The 20,302-nt window shown below is 50.9% G+C and overlaps 8 protein-coding genes across 8 annotated transcripts; 5 read left to right on the top strand and 3 right to left on the bottom strand.

The window, feature by feature from the left end:
• Positions 1–936: 936 nt before the first annotated feature.
• Positions 937–1,950, bottom strand: N7503_009178 (alpha/beta hydrolase; the record flags this gene model as incomplete). Its single annotated transcript, XM_057068725.1, has 1 exon — positions 937–1,950. One exon carries the CDS (start codon positions 1,948–1,950, stop codon positions 937–939), a length of 1,014 nt encoding a protein of 337 aa, XP_056919580.1.
• A 733-nt stretch (positions 1,951–2,683) lies between these two features.
• Positions 2,684–5,593, top strand: erdS (aspartyl-tRNA synthetase, cytoplasmic; the record flags this gene model as incomplete). Its single annotated transcript, XM_057068724.1, has 1 exon — positions 2,684–5,593. One exon carries the CDS (start codon positions 2,684–2,686, stop codon positions 5,591–5,593), a length of 2,910 nt encoding a protein of 969 aa, XP_056919579.1.
• Positions 5,594–6,073: 480 nt separating this feature from the next.
• Positions 6,074–6,984, bottom strand: N7503_009176 (uncharacterized protein; the record flags this gene model as incomplete). Its single annotated transcript, XM_057068723.1, has 2 exons — positions 6,074–6,553; positions 6,688–6,984. The coding sequence occupies 2 exons, from the start codon at positions 6,982–6,984 to the stop codon at positions 6,074–6,076; spliced, it is 777 nt and encodes a 258-aa protein (XP_056919578.1).
• Positions 6,985–7,369: 385 nt separating this feature from the next.
• Positions 7,370–8,062, bottom strand: N7503_009175 (GNAT family N-acetyltransferase; the record flags this gene model as incomplete). The annotated part of the gene is made up of 1 exon (XM_057068722.1): positions 7,370–8,062. One exon carries the CDS (start codon positions 8,060–8,062, stop codon positions 7,370–7,372), a length of 693 nt encoding a protein of 230 aa, XP_056919577.1.
• Positions 8,063–8,467: 405 nt separating this feature from the next.
• Positions 8,468–10,791, top strand: N7503_009174 (tubulin alpha chain). Its single transcript, XM_057068721.1, has 7 exons — positions 8,468–8,567; positions 8,667–8,762; positions 8,848–8,888; positions 8,950–8,976; positions 9,081–9,156; positions 9,266–10,223; positions 10,275–10,791. Exons 2-7 carry the CDS (start codon positions 8,738–8,740, stop codon positions 10,501–10,503), a joined length of 1,356 nt encoding a protein of 451 aa, XP_056919576.1. The 5' UTR covers positions 8,468–8,567; positions 8,667–8,737; the 3' UTR covers positions 10,504–10,791.
• A 585-nt stretch (positions 10,792–11,376) lies between these two features.
• N7503_009173 (EF hand domain protein) lies at positions 11,377–15,651 on the top strand (the record flags this gene model as incomplete). Its single annotated transcript, XM_057068720.1, has 6 exons — positions 11,377–11,389; positions 11,565–11,722; positions 11,786–11,909; positions 11,983–12,168; positions 12,237–15,571; positions 15,625–15,651. 6 exons carry the CDS (start codon positions 11,377–11,379, stop codon positions 15,649–15,651), a joined length of 3,843 nt encoding a protein of 1,280 aa, XP_056919575.1.
• A 733-nt stretch (positions 15,652–16,384) lies between these two features.
• N7503_009172 (SDR family oxidoreductase) lies at positions 16,385–17,586 on the top strand (the record flags this gene model as incomplete). Its single annotated transcript, XM_057068719.1, has 4 exons — positions 16,385–16,580; positions 16,639–16,877; positions 16,938–17,015; positions 17,068–17,586. The coding sequence occupies 4 exons, from the start codon at positions 16,385–16,387 to the stop codon at positions 17,584–17,586; spliced, it is 1,032 nt and encodes a 343-aa protein (XP_056919574.1).
• Positions 17,587–19,042: 1,456 nt separating this feature from the next.
• Positions 19,043–20,281, top strand: N7503_009171 (tyrosinase family protein; the record flags this gene model as incomplete). Its single annotated transcript, XM_057068718.1, has 3 exons — positions 19,043–19,339; positions 19,387–19,472; positions 19,528–20,281. The coding sequence occupies 3 exons, from the start codon at positions 19,043–19,045 to the stop codon at positions 20,279–20,281; spliced, it is 1,137 nt and encodes a 378-aa protein (XP_056919573.1).
• Positions 20,282–20,302: the final 21 nt, after the last annotated feature.

Raw genomic sequence — 20,302 nt, 5'->3', positions numbered from 1 at the left:
GGAGTCAGAGCTAGACCTTCTTATCATGGACCATATATCGACACATGATACCTTTCTATACGTACTACACTTCCATGATCGTAGACGATACAAGTAGCATATCTAAACCAGCTTGGTAAATAAGAAAGTTATCAGGCAACCTGATATTGATGAAATTGTGCCAAAAGGTCATTCTTTCATGCCCAACCTACCCCAACCTTCTAAAAGACAGCAAATGCCAGAATTTAGAATGATGCAATTACATAACAGAGATGGATGTGAGACATAGGAGCAGAGACCTCGGTACAGAAGCGGCCAGTCCAAATAGTCAAAATTAAGGTTTTCAACGCAATGTTGACGAGGTTCCCATTGTGGAGTTCAGACTGTGCCTTGATTTGATTTCTTGGCAGAACCAATCTTTCCCAATATCAAGGATACCAATCCAGCAGCCCTACAGAGTCCTCCAAACCTGCATTTTCGTCAAGGTACCCAATGACATCACGCTAGTGGATGCGGATACAACCTTCCGTGGCGACGTAAAAGCATGTGGAGACAGCTTTGTCGGGTGCTGATCTACCGGTCGGCCAAGATGAGCTTGCACGTTGGCCTGGGACGTCGGGCCAGCCAATGATACTTGAGATATTTTAGGTACTCTCGAATGAGGATAATGCTTTGGACATGATGCATTTATACGAAATCCACATATACGAGATGCGGTCATCTAGTGTGAATCTCATTTTTCAGCTCGACGGTCAAAGCATACTATTTAGAGAATTCAAAATTCGTCTTCATTTACGATAAGAAACGACTAAGCCAATTGAGTGTGCAATATGCATAAAAATTGTGCGCCAGGCACAGACGCCGCGGATGCTCATGGAACGCTAACTCAAGCTCTCAACACAAATCATGCAATCTATTTAGACAAGGCAGAAGCAAAAATAAAACCTCGAAAGCGAATCACCGATCAAAAATGGCTTTCATGTCAGCGCATGCATCATGATACAGTACGTCTACGCTGACCTGATCGCGGAATGGGTTGGCCGATTTATCCCAAGCGTGTCGGGCCTTCTCAATCATCATCGCACGAACACGCTTCCCAAGACCCTCTAAGCGACGGACGAAGACCTGGCCCTCTTTCATGAGCATATCCCATTCACAAATATACAGAAAAACGTCGTGCGGCAAGGCTTCGTCCAGCATTTGGTCGGAGGCGCGTACGGGTGATGCAAATGGGGAGGCCAGATCTTCTAGATTGGGGATATACGATGCATCAAACAGATTGGTGAAAAAAGACGGGAGAGTCTTGTCCGGCATGAGACTCATCATTCGGCGATGGTCACGGGACTCCATGAAATCCAGAATAGGGTACCAGCTGAACAGGGCCACGATATTGAGCTCATTCGTTTGATCTACCAATCGTTGGGTCGATTCTGCCCGGCCAAAGGGTTCCTTAATCTCCGTTGAAAGACGCTCGCGGAGTCGCAGCGGCACTGTAACGGCTAGGTTGCCGCCTGCCGAGAAGCCGCTAAGGGCCACGCGGCTCACATCTAAGCCCAGATCGGGGGCATGGGTGGCTAAGTATAGTAATGCGTCGACTCCGTCGTCGACTGCCGCCGGGAATGGGTGTTCTGGGGCCCGTCGATAACTCACACTGGCCACGACCGCCCCGACTTCTTGTACGATGGCCGCAGCCCAACGCGAATCATCGGTAGCGCATCCAAGAGTAAATCCTCCGCCATGGAAATTGACCGCAACTGGGAATCGGTGGCCATTTCGGCGTTTTTCTTCATAGTCTGGTGGGCAATAGAAATGAATGACGATGGAATGGCCGTGAGAATCGGATTCGACGGTGCGGGTAAAGCGAGGTTTCGGAACGCGCGGCGGAGCGACATCGTGCAGGAGCATTCCAATGCGCATCAGGACCCGCCAAAAGACGGCCTGGATATAAAGCCACCCACGAGATGAAGCCATGATGGTGGAGGAATGGAAAGAGGAATGAGCAGTTGGCGCTATTGGGCAACTCCTCAGGCTCCGAAGATCATACGATAGGGGGTCAATATGGGGTTAATGATCTTAATCGGACATGGCCCGGTTCCAGTAAGCGCGGCGTCTGGAATGACTGGAAAGGGTGAGGAGAAAGAAAGGAAGAAAAGCCGAGACCCAATCCGCGGTTGTGGCGAAAGTGGTAGATAACCGGTGATAACGAATAGGTACAGAGAGGACTTGGCATAGAAGTCTTCGGAAGCTATGCCATCCAAAGAATAAGAAAGTAGAGAATGTAAAAACAATAGAATAGCTAGACAAGCATCATAGCATACCAGCACATGAATATTCCTGATTGACCATCTTTTGAGTCGAATCCGGAATCCGGCCTGTGATGATGTCATGTTTGGACCCTCATTGAGCGAAGGCGTTCCTACTGTTTTCCTTCTCTTAACCATCCCCTGAAGACCCTTGAACCGTTCTATTTCTTTTCAGCATCCCGGATCCACGCGGCACTGTTTTGTTGATAAGGTTCAATTGATCGGTTTGATTCGGGGTTATTTGTGCACACAAGGATCGCCCTGCATTACAGTCCCCCTCCTTCTCCCGGTCTTACCTACCCCCCACATCTGGAACCCGGTCCATTAATATACTTCGAATTTCCCGCGAAATCCCTATCTTTTTCTCTCAACCATTTACCCCTTTGCTCACATTCCCTACCATGTCGATCAAACGGGCTCTTTCCAAGGCCATTCGAGGGCGCATTGGAGAGCATGACGAAGAGACTCCCGGCTCCCAGTCTCGTTCTTCCACTCTCACCCACAAGCCCAGACTCTCTCTCTCCCGAGATGAGGGCTCACCCACTGCCTCTCCTCGCCGGAGCATTCTGGGCAACTTCTTCCGCGACCGCGACTATGTCTCATCCTCCGAGGATTTTTCCGATGATTCCTCCTCTGGAGCGTTGAGTAAGAATCAACAAAAACGATTGGTGCGCGAGCAGCGACGTACAGAACGCAGTCGTCTCAGCGAGGAGGCCTTCTCGGAGTCGGATCACCGCCGCAAGGAAGAGGAGATTGCTAAGTCTGCTGCGGACGAGACACCAGAGATGAAGGCTCGATATGGCGAGTTGCCCTTGATGCAGTCGCGGGATCGATTGCGGGAGGTGCGCACCCCATTGGATGATATTACCGCGGAAATGGTCGGCCAGGATATCTACTTCACGGCTCGACTGCACGTAGTGCGCCGCATGAGCGCCAAGCTGGTCTTCTTGGTATTCCGCCAGCAGCTGAGCACCTTCCAGGGTGTCTTGCATGAGCGCGCGGGGATCTCCTCGCTGGCTATGGTCCAGTGGGCGGAGCACCTGCGTGTGGGTTCGTTCCTCCGGATTCGCGGCAAGCTCCAAAAGCCCGAAGTTCCCGTTCTCGGCTGCAGCATTCATGATGTTGAGCTGGCCATTGATTCGATACATCTGCTCGTCAAGCGCGAGGAGCCAGTGCCTTTCAGTGTGTACGAGGCGGAGATTCGGACCAATGAGGAGGACAAGATCGAGGGTCGTCGCAGTCATATTCCTGACCGGACTCGTCTGAGCAACCGTCTGCTTGATCTGCGCACAGCAACCTCGCAGGGTATCTTCCGCCTCCAGTCGGCCACTTGCAACCTCTTCCGCAGTGCCCTGGATGATCAAGGATTCATTGAGATCCACACCCCAAAGCTCCAAGGCGCTGCCACCGAGTCTGGCGCCAGTGTGTTCCAGGTCAATTACTTCAACCGCCCTGCATTCCTGGCCCAGTCTCCCCAGCTGGCGAAGCAGATGGCCATTGCGGCTGACTTTGGTCGTGTCTATGAGATTGGTGCCGTCTTCCGTGCGGAGAACTCTAACACCCACCGCCACTTGACAGAATACACCGGTCTTGATATTGAAATGGCGATTGAAGAACACTATCACGAGATGCTCGAGACCATTGATGCAACTATTAAGAATATCTTGAAGGGTATTTACACCAAATACCGCCGAGAGATTGACACGGTCAAGCATCAGTTCCCCAGTGAGGATGTCAAGTGGTTGGAGACGACTCCCGTGATTCGCTTTGCTGATGGCATCAAGATGCTCAACGACTCAGGATGGCGTGATGAGCATGGCAACGAGTTGCCCTTAGACGAGGACCTGGCGACTCGTGACGAGATCCACCTGGGTCAGTTAATCAAGGAGAAGTATGATACTGATTATTACATCCTTGACAAGTTCCCTCGTGGTGCTCGTCCCTTCTACACCATGCCTGATCCAGAAGACGACAAGTACACGAACTCCTTTGACATGTTCGTTCGTGGACAAGAGATTGTGTCTGGTGGTCAGCGTATCCACGATCCCCACATGCTTGAGGAGAACATGCGCAATGTGGGAATCAACCCGGATGACATGGAGGAGTACCTCGAAGCATTCCGCTGGGGTGCTCCGCCTCACGCTGGTGCGGGTGTTGGCCTGGAGCGTTTGCTGATGCTCATCCTTCAGGTGGGCAACATTCGACTCACCTCGATGTTCCACCGCGACCCGAAGAGTCTCCCTGCCAAGCCTCCAGTTCAGTCGCTACGTCACCCCGAAGCATCGACCACTGAACCGGTATGGCTGAAGGAGCACCACCGACGGATTGCCCAGAGTGCAGATGAGTTGCCGCCCTTAGAAAAGATTGTTGCCAACTACGGTGACGCTACCTCTACATCCTGGTTTGATGACCGATACAAGATTTGGCGTGATATGAGCACCGGTGCTGCCGTTGCCTATGTACCAAGCACCAGCAACTTCGTGATCGTCCCTGGTAACCCAGCTTGTGATTCCAGTCAATACACTCGTACCATCACGCAGTTCCTCCAGTGGCTGCGCCGCGACACCAAGTACAAGCCTGTCTGGATCCTTTGCTCTCCCGAGGTTGAGACCATCCTCGGTGAGCGATTGGGATGGCGCAGTCTGTCCTGTATTGCTGAGGAGCGCGTTGACCCCCAGCGCAACCAGGCCGCGTCCGACGGAGAGATTGCCCGCAAGCTGCGTAAGGCCGAAAATGAGGGCATCAAGGTAGTCGGGTTTAACCAGGGCGAGCTACCCGATGAAGACGTGCGCAAGAAGATTGACGGTCGTATTGCTGAATGGCTTGCAAACCGCAAGGGCACTCAGGTCCACTTGTCAGAGATCCGACCCTGGTGTGACTCCGAGCACCGCTGGTACTTCTACGCCCTGGATAAGGACGGCACCATCTGTGCTTTCGTTGCGCTGGTCATGATCTCTCCCTCCCACGGCATGCAGGTCAAGTACAGCTTGGACTTCCCTGGCGCACCTAATGGTGTGATCGAGTACATTGTCACCCACGCCATCCAGACCGCCGCCAAGGCCGGCGTCAAGGGTCTTACCTTCGGTGCTGGCGCTACCTCCCGCCTCACTCCAGGCCACAATCTGCATGGCGCCAAGATCAAGATGCTGGAGCACACTTACGAAGCTCTTGCTAAGCAGTTCCACCTCGTGCGGAAGAGTGAGTTCCGTGCTAAGCTCGGCGCAGTTGAGGATCCTCTCTACATCTCTTACCCATCACACGGCCTTGGCTCCAAGGGTATCCGTGCTATCTTGAACTTCTTCGAAGACTAAGCCGCCTAATGACCTGTCACTTGGATGTCGTCTACGAGAATTACGATCGAATGTTTTTTACATATGAACTGAAATAAGTTTGGCTAGATCTTGGATACATGGATAATCTCCATTTATTGAAATCTTCATCAAGTTTTGAAGATAGCATAGATTAAAGCGCAATATTGGGGCTTTTCATTAGTTTTCTGATTTCTGACTGTCTATTCTGCTTTCTGTTTTTGGCGTCTCTTTGGTTTTTGCACAATGCCCTGCTCGAGTATATCCCATCCTGTACTTTTCCACCGCATGTATTCCCCAGTCACTTATTTGGTATTGATTGAAATGCATCACACATCTCTATTATTGACTTGGTACATTTGATGATAGAGTTGGAGTAAATCAGGTTCAAACAATTCCTGCGTATATACATCACAAAGATGGCATAGAAAACATCGACCCTTGTCCCTCCAAGTAACACAATAGCTAGTCAAACACTAGTCTTTACTGGTCCTTTTTATCCTCCACTTCCTCGCCTTTTTCCCTCTCAACCCTTGCCCCCTCAATAATTCTCCCTATCTCCCCACCAACCCACTTTGCCACAAACCCAGCCACAACAGCAACAAGCACAATCCAAATCGCAGTCGGAACAAGTGATCTAGGGAAAACATTCCACAAAAACGGATCCAGAATTAGATCCACAGAAACAGGTGGCACATTCTTCATCAACGACTCATTATGACTGAAATAGTCTGCCGCAGCTTGGACCCGCAGGAACAGCACCGAGTCTGTTGATAAAGCTGCATCTGGCGACAGACCTCCGCTCGTATAGCCTGATGCGCGACGCGGAATGGCGTTCGCTTGGAGATCCGCGTCTAGAGCTGTGAGGCGGCTTGTGGAGAAGATGCTTAGTGATGAGAAGAGGGATTTGTCCTCGATTGTTGCTGTGAGGGAGTGTGTTGTGAGTGTGAATGATGTTGGTTGCTGTATGAGATTAGTATAAATTCATCATTTCGTTGAGGTATTCAATCCATTGAGACTCATTTCCATGGTTTATATAAAAAGGATCAAATCGGTACACCGAACTTTAGATGTGGAATGATCAGGGTGATTCTTACCGTAGCTAACCAACAAACCCGCACCTCATAACGCTGCCCAGGCTTCAGATTCTCAAGGAAGAACCACGAGTCCACGCCCTCTGGAGTCTCCTTATTGGGGAACGAAGCATTGAGCCGTGTTCGCACGACATGGTTCTCTGGCGAAAGCCGTTGCAGACCGAGGTCATCTAGACCTGGCTCTTCTGAAGGTAGTGTTGCTGCTGGTGGGGCGAGAAAGATAGTTTTCTCCACGTTTGCGTGAACGATGTTTGTGAGGGAGAGGAATATAATTCCTAGGATGGTAGTGATGTGGTACATAATGATCACAGATGAGAGGAATAAAAGGAATAATAGAATGATATGGGAGAGTTGTCTTAATTTTCTTGTGAGGCGCAAGGTTTGTGTTTTCAAATTTCAGTTCATTAACACGTCATTTTGTGCATTGGGACACATGAGGTTGTGTTGTGCAGCTGGAGATATATATCTTGGACGGGATGTAGTTGGTTCGTGTTTATTGGGTCGAGTGGCGTAGGCGGTGAGAGCTCTTGGTGAACCCTGGACATCCATTGGTCAAGAATCAAGACTGATACTTTTTAAGGTAGGCAAATGATTCTACAGGGTAGGGATACATTTAGACTATTGACAATCGAATTCATGAAAGATTGATACTCCAAAGACTTGCGCGTCCCAAGCTAGCTAGAACTTAAGTGTCAGAGCAGACCGATCTGTCCAAAATCCATCTCAGAAGCTTTTCGCCGTTTACCTCGACAGCCTCATAAACACTCCAACCACACTTTCGGAGAACACTTGCACTCGGTAAATTAGCCTCGAGAGTAACTGCTCGGATGTCGTAAAGATCCTGTCTTGATCCAAGAGGAATAGAGTGAGTTTGGTGACCCAAGTCAATTAGCCGCTTCCATTCTTTCTGAAATCCAAGAACCGCTTCAGTAGCATATCCTTTGCCCCAGGTTTCAGGCAAGAACATGTATCCAAAGCTGGGTAATGGAGAGACTGGCAGGGAGTCTAAGCTAGTCAGGCCACATACACCGATGATAGCGCTATTATCATTTGAAAATGAATTGGGCTGAAGTTCATCCGGGTGATTGTCCTTATCAGCCCGAAGAGCGACGATGAAGTTGAAATTACGTCGTGGGGTTTCAGTATCGTCCATGTATCTTTGCATCCACTCACGCGTCTGTTGTATAGAGCTGTCTGTCTGAACTTGGCTAGTCCATTGCATCACTTCTGGGGTTGTGCGGAGCCTATATAGGGATTCTAGGTCGGTCCATTGCAAAGGTCGAAGAATTAGCCGAGAGGTATGAATTGCTTGTGTCTTGGAATATGGCGGAAGTAGATCTTGGAGTGAGGTTTCCATGTTGTCGAGTGCGTAGAGCATCATGAGGAGGTGTCGCTGACCTGACGCGATAGATAATCTACAGTACACCGCCGAGCATTATTCTGTCGGCAGTTCATATCTCCTCCAAATCAAAAGCCGAGGAAAAGGGGGTCGCATGCCTAGAACAGAAGGCGGTAGGAGTTATCGTACTTTGGCCGTCGTAATATGCGAGCAATTGAAGTTCCCCAAGCAGTGTTTTATACTAAATCTACTTATCACATATTGATATCCCCATTTGAGAAATGGTGTGCCCACCGCAACACTGTAGCCCTGGCCCAAGGTTTGATGACCTAATCTTAAGTACGGTCAGGGACAGACCACGTGATCCAGAACAGGCGGTGAACTTCACAGGTCGAGGGCCTGCCGTGGCCAATCAGCAGGCTTGACGCGACCCAACGACCGGATCAACAATGAACTCCCCCCTGTTAACAGCACAGACGCCCTCACTCCACAACATTTCAGTTCTTCCTTCTTCTTGACTCGATCTCCATTCCTCCCATTCCTGGTGAGTCCGACCTCCCATGAAAACATTCACCCCTCCCCCTCCCCCTTCCTCGGTTATTTCGCCAAATTTATACATTTGAGCTAACCCCTGAGTCGCCAGACCCGTGTTTGTTATTGGGTCTAGTCTCCCCCTCCTTAATTTTTTGACGCCGTGAAAACACCACCAACACAATGAGAGAGATCATCAGTTTGAACAGTAAGTGGTGGAATTGATTGGCTATTTCTAGATGAAATTAATTTTTCTGATGAAAATGACGCGCTGACTTGTTGATGTCCTATAGTCGGTCAGGCCGGTTGCCAGATCGCCAACTCCTGCTGGGAGGTAAAGATATCACGTCCATTGGGGCTCGAATTCGCGGTGAACTGACTCTAAAACTGTGTAGCTGTACTGTCTGGAGCACGGTATCCAGGTATGTTGGAATTACATTCTAATGGTGGCGCCCAATCTTGAATTGAGCGACGCGCCCCTTTTCTTGGGCGGAAAGCGAGTATCCACGACTAACATTTCTGATAGCCCGATGGATACCTCACTGAGGAGCGCAAGAAGGCCGACCCCGATCACGGCTTCAGCACTTTCTTCTCCGAGACTGGTGTGTATACCAATTTTTCTACCTTGAAGAGCGGCCAGCCATGGTGCCCAAGTCCCCGCTTTAAACGCCTTGGCCATGTTAATCTAACATCTTACTTTTCACCTAACAGGCCAGGGCAAGTACGTTCCCCGTACCATCTACGCCGATCTTGAGCCCAATGTCGTCGATGAGGTCCGCACCGGTACCTACCGTTCGCTCTTCCACCCCGAGCAGATGATTACCGGAAAGGAGGATGCCTCCAACAACTACGCCCGTGGTCACTACACCGTTGGTAAGGAGATGATTGATCAGGTTCTGGACAAGGTCCGCCGTGTGGCCGACTCCTGCGCTGGTCTTCAAGGTTTCCTGGTCTTCCACTCCTTCGGTGGTGGTACCGGTTCCGGTTTCGGTGCTCTCCTGATGGAGCGTCTGTCCGTCGACTACGGCAAGAAGTCCAAGCTCGAGTTCTGTGTCTACCCTGCTCCCCAGAACGCCACCTCCGTTGTTGAGCCCTACAACTCTATCCTCACCACCCACACCACCCTGGAGCACTCCGACTGTTCCTTCATGGTTGACAACGAGGCCATCTACGACATTTGCCGCCGCAACCTCGGCATTGAGCGTCCCAGCTACGAGAACCTGAACCGCCTGATCGCCCAGGTTGTCTCCTCCATCACTGCTTCGCTCCGTTTCGACGGATCCCTCAACGTCGACCTGAACGAGTTCCAGACCAACCTGGTCCCCTACCCTCGTATTCACTTCCCTCTGGTCGCCTACTCGCCCGTTATCTCTGCCGCTAAGGCTGGCCACGAGGCCAACAACGTTACTGATATCACCAGCAACTGCTTCGAGCCCAACAACCAGATGGTCAAGTGTGACCCCCGTAACGGAAAGTACATGGCTACTTGCTTGCTGTACCGTGGTGATGTTGTCCCCAAGGATGCCCACGCTGCTGTTGCCAACCTCAAGACCAAGCGCACCATCCAGTTTGTCGACTGGTGCCCTACTGGTTTCAAGCTCGGTATCTGCTACCAGCCCCCCAGCAGGTCCCCAACGGCGACCTTGCCAACCTCAGCCGCGCTGTGTAAGTCCCAATCATATCAAACCGCAAAGAACATTTGCTAATCTATCTCATTTAGCTGCATGCTGTCCAACACCACCGCCATCGCCGAGGCCTGGTCCGCTCTCGATCACAAGTTCGACCTTATGTACTCCAAGCGTGCCTTCGTTCACTGGTACGTTGGTGAGGGTATGGAGGAGGGTGAGTTCTCCGAGGCTCGTGAGGACTTGGCTGCCCTCGAGCGTGATTACGAGGAGGTTGCCAGCGACTCTATCGAGGGTGAGGAGGAGCTTGAGCCCGAGTACTAGATTAGGGATGCTATGTGACCGTATCAGAGGCATTGGACTGGTGCCATGCAGATCGTTTTGGCATATCAGATCTTACCTTGGCAGATCGGCTTTCCTGAATCTACCGGGCTTTCTTTGCAAATACACAGGGAACATAGGTTTTACAGTCCGATGAATGTGTTTTCTGGCTTTGTTGTTTGATATACCTTTAATATCCCCGAAGCAGCGTGTTTTTCGCTCGTTTTAACCCTATTCTGGGATTCTACACAAATTGTAATTACAAAAAGCACTAAAAAAAAAACCTGCCCCATTTATCAACTCCACGTCCTTCTTAGTTCATCATGGCCCGGGTGTGTTTATTGCCGGATTGTATAGGCCCTCGTGAGGGCAGGATATTGTAGATGAAAGGAATAATAACCTAGGTTAGAATAGAACTTCGAAATTGTTGCCTAGCGACAGATCACCCATAGAGCCCAGAGATATTCAACCTAGACTATCTAAACCTTTTAAAGCATCTCTTTCCGACGATATCACACCATGCCTATTGGATATGTAATGGCAGGTACCTGCGTGAATGAGACCCTGGGCGGATGGAATGGGCGCTAAGCCAACTGACCGCCTTGGGGGGTACCTTCTTACGACATCGACTCCAGCCTCTCTGTAAACCCCCATTCCACCATCGGAATAACCTGTCCTCTTGTTTGAGAGCTTTAGCAACGATCTGCCTGACTTGGCACCATTGCCTTGAACAACAGAATTCCGCCTTGACCCATGCTCGTGGCATCTTCCGACTAAGCAGACGGCGCCCATTTCCCCAACTTGTCCTCCCAGGCACCCCAACTATTCGGATCCCATCGACAAGGAGAGGGGGTCCGCTCCTCCACATTCAAAGCCATGGCTGAAACTGGTGAGTTCCTTCTATCTCGATATCAACTTGAATGCGGCAAATGCAACGGCGGACATCGGCGCAAGCCAGGAGGCTCAAGGAGCTCCGCTCCCGCAATGACCCCCTCCCCTGTATACCCGAACACATTGATGCGCAATTCGGCGGAACTGACGGATACGATTCTTTGTCAATACAGCACAGCGACATCCGAACCTGAACCTCACAGCCGAGGAAAAGCGCGTCTTTTACCAGCTGTTCCAGGCCGCTGACACAACCAACCTCGGCGTTATTACTGGCGAGATCGCGGTTCCGTTCTTTGAAAAGACGCATCTTCCTGGCGGTGTTCTCGGAGAGGTATGAAATATAGAACCAGTGTTATTGGCAAAGGATTGTTTGGCTAATAACCCGTGTACATAGATCTGGCAGATTGCGGACAGAGAAAACAGGGGTCTCCTGACCCCGGCTGGATTTGGAGTTGTTCTTCGATTAATTGGACACGCTCAAGCTGGACGTACACTATCCGCTGAGCTAGCTTTGCAGCGTGAGTGTCTTTGGAACTTACTTGGTGCTTGCTGGTACTCTGAACTCCTTTACTGATTGCTATCCAACAATAGCCGGCCCGTTACCTCGATTCGATGGAATCTCAGTCGACACCACAGCCCCTGTACCGGAGCCGAGCCCCGCGAGCCCTCCACCTGGCGCAACTGGTCCCATTCGTGTCCCTCCGCTGCAGCCTGATGATGTTACTAAATTTGCTTCGCTCTTTGACAAGTCCGAAGTCGTGAATGGAGTCATGTCAGGTATGTATACTCCCATCACCTGATATAAGAAGCGCTTCACCCGGAACGGTCCGCTCACAGTAATGTAGGCGACATTGCGAAGCAAATATTCGAACGCGCAAGGTTGCCGAATGAGGTTTTGGGTCGTATATGGAATCTTTCCGACACACAGCAGCGCGGTGCTCTGGATTGCACGGAATTTGTCATTGCCATGCATCTTCTGACATCTTTCAAGTCTGGTGTACTGCGTGGTATTCCCCAGACTCTACCGCCTGGTTTATATGAGGCCGCATCCCGCAGGGGCCCTCCTGCAAGGTCATCCTTTGGTGCTCGGCCCGAAGTTCCACCCGTGCCTTCAATTCCCAGGCAATTTACTGGCTCTCAGCGAACTGCCAGCCCCATGAACAATGCTCCTGTTCCACAATTTGGAGGCCCAATTGCCGCCCAGACAACTGGTGGAGAGTGGCTCATTTCCCCTCAAGAGAAGCTGCACTTTGATGGGATATTTGAGACTGTTGACACCGCCAAGCGCGGAAAGATCACTGGTGATCAAGCAGTTGGTTTCTTCATGAAGGCGCAACTACCAGAAGAGGTTTTGGCCCAAATTTGGGACCTTGCTGATATCGACGCCGATGGTCAGTTGACCCGCGAGGAGTTCGCTGTGGCTATGTATCTGGTGCGATTGCAGCGGGGCGGAAAGGAACCTCTACCGCAAGTGCTCCCTCCTGCTTTGATTCCGCCTAATATGCGACGCCAAGCCCCTGTACCAGCTCCAATGGCTGCCCCTGCACCACCTGCTCCTGCCCCTGCCCCTGCACCCTTGCCACGATCGGCTGCGGATGACTTGTTCGGTTTGGACTCACCACCAGCGCCTGCTCCTGCCCAACTTCAGATGCCTCAGTCTACCGGTGGCTCTGGCGCATGGCATACGCCTGCTTCTCCGGCTTCTAGGGCATCCCCGCCATCGACATCTACCACCTTCAAGCCGTTTGTGCCGACATCATCCTTCGGCCAAAGTTTGCAACCGCAGTCCACTGGGGCGTCTTCTGGACACCCGGGTTCGATTCGCTCCCCTCCACCTCCATCCGATGATTTGCTGGGTGATAACGATCCAGAGGAAACCCAGAAGTTGACTCAGGAGACTACCGAGCTTGCGAATTTGTCAAACCAAATTGGAACTTTGTCCAAGGAAATGCACAACGTTCAACAGAAGCGCACAACTGCCGAGCATAATATGACACAGAGTTCACAGCAAAAGCGGGACTTCGAGACCCGGCTTGCACAAGCACGCACTATGTACGAACAGGAGCTGGCAAGCTTTAAGGCCCTTGAGGAGCGGTTGAAGGTATCCAAGGCTGAGACTACTAAGTTGTCTCAAGAATACGCCCTGATTGAGGGAAGTCGCCAGGACCTGGCGAACCAGTACAACCAGATCTCGACCGCACTGGCTTCTGACCAACAGGAGAATGCCAGTCTCAAGGAGAAGATTCGCTATGCGAATGCTGAGGTGGCGCAGCTCAAGCCGGCTCTTGAAAAGGCACGCTCCGACGCGCGTCAGCAGAAGGGATTGGTTGCAATTAACAAGAAGCAGCTAGCTACCGTGGAGGGTGAACGTGACAAGGCCCAGGCCGAAATTGACGATCTGGCCAGAGAAACCCCACAGTATACTGAAGATGTCACCCCCGCCAGCAGTGCTGCTGAGGTCGTTAGTCCTGCTGCTTCTACCACCAGCCAGAATACCAATCCCTTCTTCCGTCGGACTGCGACAGGTGCCTCAAGCGATCGTGCTCGCTCGCCTGATTCTGCCAGTGATCAACAGAAAGCATTTGACAGTCTTTTTGGTCAGACTTTTGCCAGTCCCACGAATGCCGGCCCACCGCCGACCTCTTTCCGTGCCGAGTCCCCGTTGGCAACTGCTAAGTCGCCCGTTACCTCCAATGTGCCAACTCCATCAGCTTCTCCCGCTCCTGCATCTATTCCTGGATCTGTGCCGGGAGCTTTCCCCGAGCCCCCCGCCCCGAGCCTGTCCAGACAACTCACCCCAAACTTTCTACCATTCAATGAGAACCAGTCTGTGACGTCGTCCACCATGGTGTCTCCACCTGCTAGCAGATTTGGCCAAGGCGACTCCGGATTCGGGACGCCTTCTCAGGCGCCAACCAGTGAAGTTGGCGCTCCGTCAGTGACAGCGTCGAGCGATTACAGCCATCCAGCTGATTCGACTGCCGAAGCCACCCCGGCACGTTCACCATTTGAGGAGCTGCCGCCAGCTACTGAGGCCCCTGCTACCGCTGTTGAACCATCTGCCACTTCTCCACTCAGTGCAGAAAGCCAGGAGCCACCCAAGGACTTGTCCTTCGACGAGCTGTTCGGCAGTAAGGCGCACAAGCGGTCTGAATCCCAGAAGGAGAATGACTTCGAGGAGGCCTTCGCATCTATGAAGCCCGCTGGTGGCCCAGCAGGTGGACCAGCAACTGCTGCTGCTGGTAGCTCGGAATTCCCTCCCATCCAGGAACTCCATCACGATGATGAAGAAGATGAGGACAGCTCAGACGACGAGGGCCCTTTGGGATTTGATGACAATTTCACTCCTGTCGCGCCCACAGGTACTAAGAAGGAACAGCCAGCCGATTCAATTGACGCCGCTCAACTTGCTGCGTTCCCGTCCCCGGGAAATGCTGGAGTTTCGGGACAGCCCCCAGCTGTTGATGCTCAGGCCAGCCCTCCGCAGTATGAAAACAACACCTCTAACGAGGCCCCCGAATTCAATGGCTTGCTGCCCACCCGATCCGATCCTACTGCGGCACCTGATGCTCCTCACTCTTTCGAATCTGGTACTGGCGCACCGATCATTGACAATCACCCCCAGCGGGAAGAGGCTGAGGCTGCGCCAGCTGCGGCAGCCCCCGATGCCAGCGCTGCCAGCGCTGCGAAGACAAACGCTCCCGATTTTGATGCTGCTTTCGCCGGCCTCAACCTGGCCCCTGCTCAAGAAGCGGAGGATGATGACGATGACGAGCCCGAAGGTCAAAACAAGAACACAGATTTTGACTTCTCCTTCGACTCCCCGTCTCACCCCAAGCATGAAGCCACATCCAGCACCGACGCCGGCGACGCTGGCTCATCCGAGTTCTTCTCCTTTGACGACAATGCCCATGCGACTGCGCAACCTACGGGATCCGCTAATGGAGGTGGTGCTTCCAATCACGACTGGGATGCCCTCTTTGCCCCCCTCGATAACGCGAAGCCTGCCGCCGAGGAAGGTGCCAGCAGTGCCAGCACCTTTGACCCTAAGAAGCCTGGCTGGGCCCTCAACACCGATACCGGTGAAGATGATCTGATTCTGCAGCGATTGACTGGTATGGGATTCCCTCGGGAGGATTCCCTCACAGCGTTGGAGAAATTTGACTACAATCTTGACAAGGTAAGCTTGAACGAAATATCTTAGCCCAAGAGACTTGAACTAACTGAGCCTAGGCCGCAGACTACTTGACGTCCAAGTAGATTTTGATTCCGTTCCCACACTTGCACATATCATTCCGCACACATATCTCTCTTTTTGCCATGATGCCTTTCTTTTCCAACGACCCATCTTCCTTTTGTTATTTCCTCTCCCATCTCTTGCGATGTGACTGGGGAATGGGTGGCGTCTTGCATCCGCGACTACCTCATAATTCCCTGTCTGTTCCAGCGTCTTGTATATCACTCTTTCCGTTCCTGTAGTCCTGCACCATCGATGATCGCATTTGATTCAATTCCTTCATTGATAGTGCCCATGAACGGAAAGAACGGCGGACTGCTTGACATTCTGTTCCATGTACCTTTCCCGCAGTGTAGTGTAGCTTACGATGATCCTAATGCACTTAATCATGAGCTGTGTACTATTAAGTGTTAATGTATCTGTGGTTTCAGTCGTAGAGGATTGGAAAGCCGTAGAATCGGCTTGTGTCTGTGCACATGTTCCGGAGTGGAGCCTTGTTTTCCAAAAGGAGCAATCGGAGTCTCGGAGTCTCGAAACGGCTTCAAGCAATAAAACCAAATCGACAACCGGAGTGTCTGCTAGTATTACCTAGTTAGTAGACTGTGATCTCAAGGAGATAATGAATCTGTTTTCTGCCCATAATGAGGAGAATACTTAAACATGCACTTTGCCCTCTTGAGTGCTACTCATCCGCTGAACCCAGTCTACTCCAAACAACCACATCTTTCAAAAAAGAATAATAACCTTTATAGCATCATGCCTCGCGTCCTTTTGACAGGAGGTAGTGGTTTCATCGCCACGCATGTTCTCGAGATACTCCTCGCCCGTGGTCATTCCGTTGTCACAACCGTCCGCTCCGAGCAGAAGGCCCAAGCAATCCTACAATCCCATCCCGAGCTGCAAAAAGACCGTCTAGACTGTATTATTGTGGAAGATATAGGCCAGGCCAATGGTATGAGAAAGCCAATATTCGTGAAATTAAAATCAGCGATCTAATATTCAATGCACAGCATTTGACAAGGCTGTTGTCTCCGAGCCTCCATTCGACGCGGTCATCCACACTGCAAGCCCGTATCATTTCAATGCCAAGGACGCAAAAGAGCTCTTTGACCCAGCCATTATTGGAACTACGGGTATTCTCACTTCGGTGCAGAAATATGCCCCATCCGTTGAACGGGTTGTGGTGACTTCTTCATTCGCTGCTATCAACAATATTTACGCCCAGAGCAAGGACAAGGTGTATTCAGAGGTGAGATCGAGACTAACATGGTGACTTGTTGAGCGATAGCTGATAGATGCAATTTTGAAGGCGGACTGGTGTCCCATAACAGAAGAACAAGCCAACGACAGCCCCGCCAACGCCTACCGGGCAAGCAAGACATTTGCTGTAAGACTGTGATCTCAGGACTGATTTGACAAATAGACTAACAAATTGACAGGAGCGTGCCGCATGGGATTTTATGGAAAAAGAAAACCCTTCGTTTGAATTAACTGCCATCAACCCACCGCTCGTTCTGGGTCCTATCGCCCACAGACTTGCCTCTCTAAGCGCCTTGAACACCTCCAATGAACGAATTCGAGACCTTATTACCGGCGCTTCTAAAGCCCGCTGTCCACCAACTGGAAACTACGGTTATGTCGACGTGCGCGATCTCGCCCTTGCACATGTACTAGCAATCGAGAAGCCCGAAGCAGGAGGAAACCGATTCTTTACTGTTTCGAGCCACTTTTCGAACAAAGAGATTGCGGAAATTATTGGCCAGGAATTCCCCGAGTTCCGGGACCGATTGCCTACCGGCGAGGCTCTTGCTCCGGGTGATTACCCGGCAGACGGAGTATATAGTTTTGATAACTCACGGAGTCGAGAGATCTTGGGCTTGAAGTTCAGGACGCTCAAGGAGAGTGTGGTGGATGCTGTGCATAGCTTGTTGGCCGTGGAGCCTGAAATTACTGAGTGATGGACCGAAATAATGACCAGGTAGTTTAGCTTGATCCCCGGACCGCTTAGTGCCGCTAAGAAGCATCACACTATGGACGTTATCACTTCTATCTCTCACAAGGCTACCAATCATAGATTCTATCTTTGCAGCCAACCCAGACAAAGAAAGAGTTTACAACGTCAAGGACGTAAACAAGTCGCTAGAGCATGTGACTGGTGTCGACTGAATTGAACCAATTGTGATGATTCGCAGCCCCGTAGTATCCAGTGCAGTAATTCTAAGCGACAAGAAGTCATTACATTACCAGCAGCAAGCAGGTGTGTACCACAAATCAATACATCTAATCTCAAGGGATGAATACCGAGTTGAAAGCCCGAGATACCCAGGACCAGGCGCCCAGCAACTATGCAATACCACACCAATCTGACAATTGGGCATCTTGCCCCAGGAGTCTCATGTTCCACGAACCTTGAATTCATCCTCACCCATCCCGGAATGAAAGGATGTGCGAATCCATGATGCCCGTGATGGGGCGGCCTATTATGCCTCGCTGTCATCTTCGTATCTTGGGTTTCGCAAAAGTCACTTTCCGCCTGAGGCGCTGAGCAAATACTCCGACTCGAGGGTTCAGACTGATGCTTTGCGGCTGCACAACCCGTATTCGACTTTTGCAGTTCACCACGGCCAGCCATGCCCTGAGAGATTGGGAAGTCTTGATCAGATGATGATGAGACCAGATGGTCTTTTCAGGGATCAAGAACAGTGTTGTTTTGAACTTTTTGGCAACCAATTTATTGAATATACCAGGACTCTTGCAGGGTCAAAGAGCTCGCCGCATACCTTGCCCGGAAGGTGACGATCTCTGTAGACATGATCATGGCCTGATACTATAGATCCCTGCTCACGCTTGAATCAAATCAAAGAGACTGAAACAGTAACGCAATTTGGCCATCAGCTCTTGAAGCACTCAGCATGACTCAGAATGTGTAAATCCGACGATCAGTACCTTGTACCATCGCCCCGTATTCCAAGTTGGTCTATGGGGGCACACGTTAAGTATATCCAGGATCTGGGTGCAAGATAAGCGAACTCTTCTAAGATTTTCAGCTGTACCTGCACAGCAGAACCCCTGAAATATCTCCTGACGATAAGCTTTTCTTCTATTGTTCCACGGTTCCACGCCAGACGCCTAGAATTATCAGGCGTTCGGAGACCTTGCATATGAAACTCTCCGAGGCTACGGGCTGGGGTTGCACAGCATACGATCTTTCGCGTGGCCTTCTAGTCTAGTACCGAGACAGGGACATATAATGACGTGAAGTTATGCATACGCAATCGTCGTCGTCAGAATCATTCTACCTACTTCCGAGCTACAGCCAAGATCATGGTTAATATGTTTGCCTTTCTGTGCTCAATATGGTTGATCGTGGCCTGCCCCGTTTGGGGGGTACTTAGGTTTAATCAGGATCCTGTTATGATTGAAGCAGCTGCTCGACTTGAGAAACTGGCGCAGAATGCCTTGAAGACTTCGATCAATACGATAATTGAGAACTCTTCTAAGGAGAATAACACTTGCACGTTGGAGAATTTGCGAGTTCGTCGGAATTGGAGGGCTTTTACTCCCGCCGAAAAGAAGTCTTATATCAAGTCTGTCTTGTGTTTGACCAAGTCTCAATCGATCACTCCGTCTCACTTGGCACGTGGAGCAAGATCTCGATTCGATGACTTTGTTGCTGTTCACATAAACCAGTCATATCACGTTCACCGCGACGTAAGTCTCAAAAGTGCAGGATTGTTCCAGTTACTCACTATTTACAGGGCCTCTTCTTTGCATGGCATCGATATTTTATCTACGAATATGAACAAGCTCTACGGAATGAATGCAACTACACAGGGGACTATCCGTAAGTATACCGTACCACCACGAAAACTAAACATGAAACTCACCCATAAAACTAGATACTGGGATTGGGCCGCAGACGCCGACAATCTCGAGGAATCCCAGCTATTCGACGGCAGCGAAACTTCTCTCTCAGGAAACGGCGCACACATCCCTAATGAACTTCCAATAGGAGCCCGAATCCCAGGCCCATACCCCCCACTCTGGCTCCCACCCGGAACAGGAGGCGGCTGCGTAACAAGCGGTCCTTTCAAAAATATGACCGTGAATCTCGGCCCATCCTATCTCGCCGTACCAGGCGACAACATCACCCGGATGTCCAACCCATTAGATTACAATCCACGCTGTCTAAAGCGAGATTTAACAACGGCTCTCCTACAAATGTACGTGAACTACACGTCGATCGTGGATTTAATCACCCAAAGCAAAATCATCTGGGATCTACAAGATAAAATGCAAGGCCAGGCAAATTCACCTGGCTTGCATGGTGATTCACCCGGGTTACATGGTGGAGGTCATTTCGCTATGGGTGGTGATCCAGGTCGAGATGCGGATGCTAGTGCTGGGGATCCCGCCTTTTATCATCATCATGGGATGGTGGATCGGGTTTGGTGGATTTGGCAGAATATGGACTTGAAGAATCGGGAGTATGCTGTTTCGGGGACGAGCACGTTTATGGATAGGCCTGAGTCGGCTAATGTTACGTTGGATTATTTGATAGATGTTGGGTATGCGAATGGGAATCGGGGGTCTGTTGCTTTGAGGGATTTGATGAGCACTACTGCCGGGCCGTTTTGTTATGTTTATTTGTGATGATGTATACATGGATATAGT

This window comes from Penicillium pulvis (genome assembly GCF_028828015.1).
Source record: "Penicillium pulvis strain IBT 33274 chromosome Unknown contig_7_segment1_segment0, whole genome shotgun sequence".
NCBI classification, from domain to species: Eukaryota; Fungi; Ascomycota; class Eurotiomycetes; order Eurotiales; family Aspergillaceae; genus Penicillium; species Penicillium pulvis.
Note: the sequence above shows the minus strand (reverse complement) of the source record. Positions and strands in the feature narration are given on the sequence as shown.

What these genes read in the sequence shown, in the direction of transcription:
- N7503_009174 (XM_057068721.1), top strand. Translation starts at nt 8,738, where the DNA reads ATGAGAGAGATCATCAGTTTGAACA. An exon ending in AGAGATCATCAGTTTGAACA is followed by an intron (nt 8,763 to 8,847) that starts GTAAGTGGTGGA and finishes GATGTCCTATAG; the next exon opens with TCGGTCAGGCCGGTTGCCAG. An exon ending in CACTTTCTTCTCCGAGACTG is followed by an intron (nt 9,157 to 9,265) that starts GTGTGTATACCA and finishes TTCACCTAACAG; the next exon opens with GCCAGGGCAAGTACGTTCCC.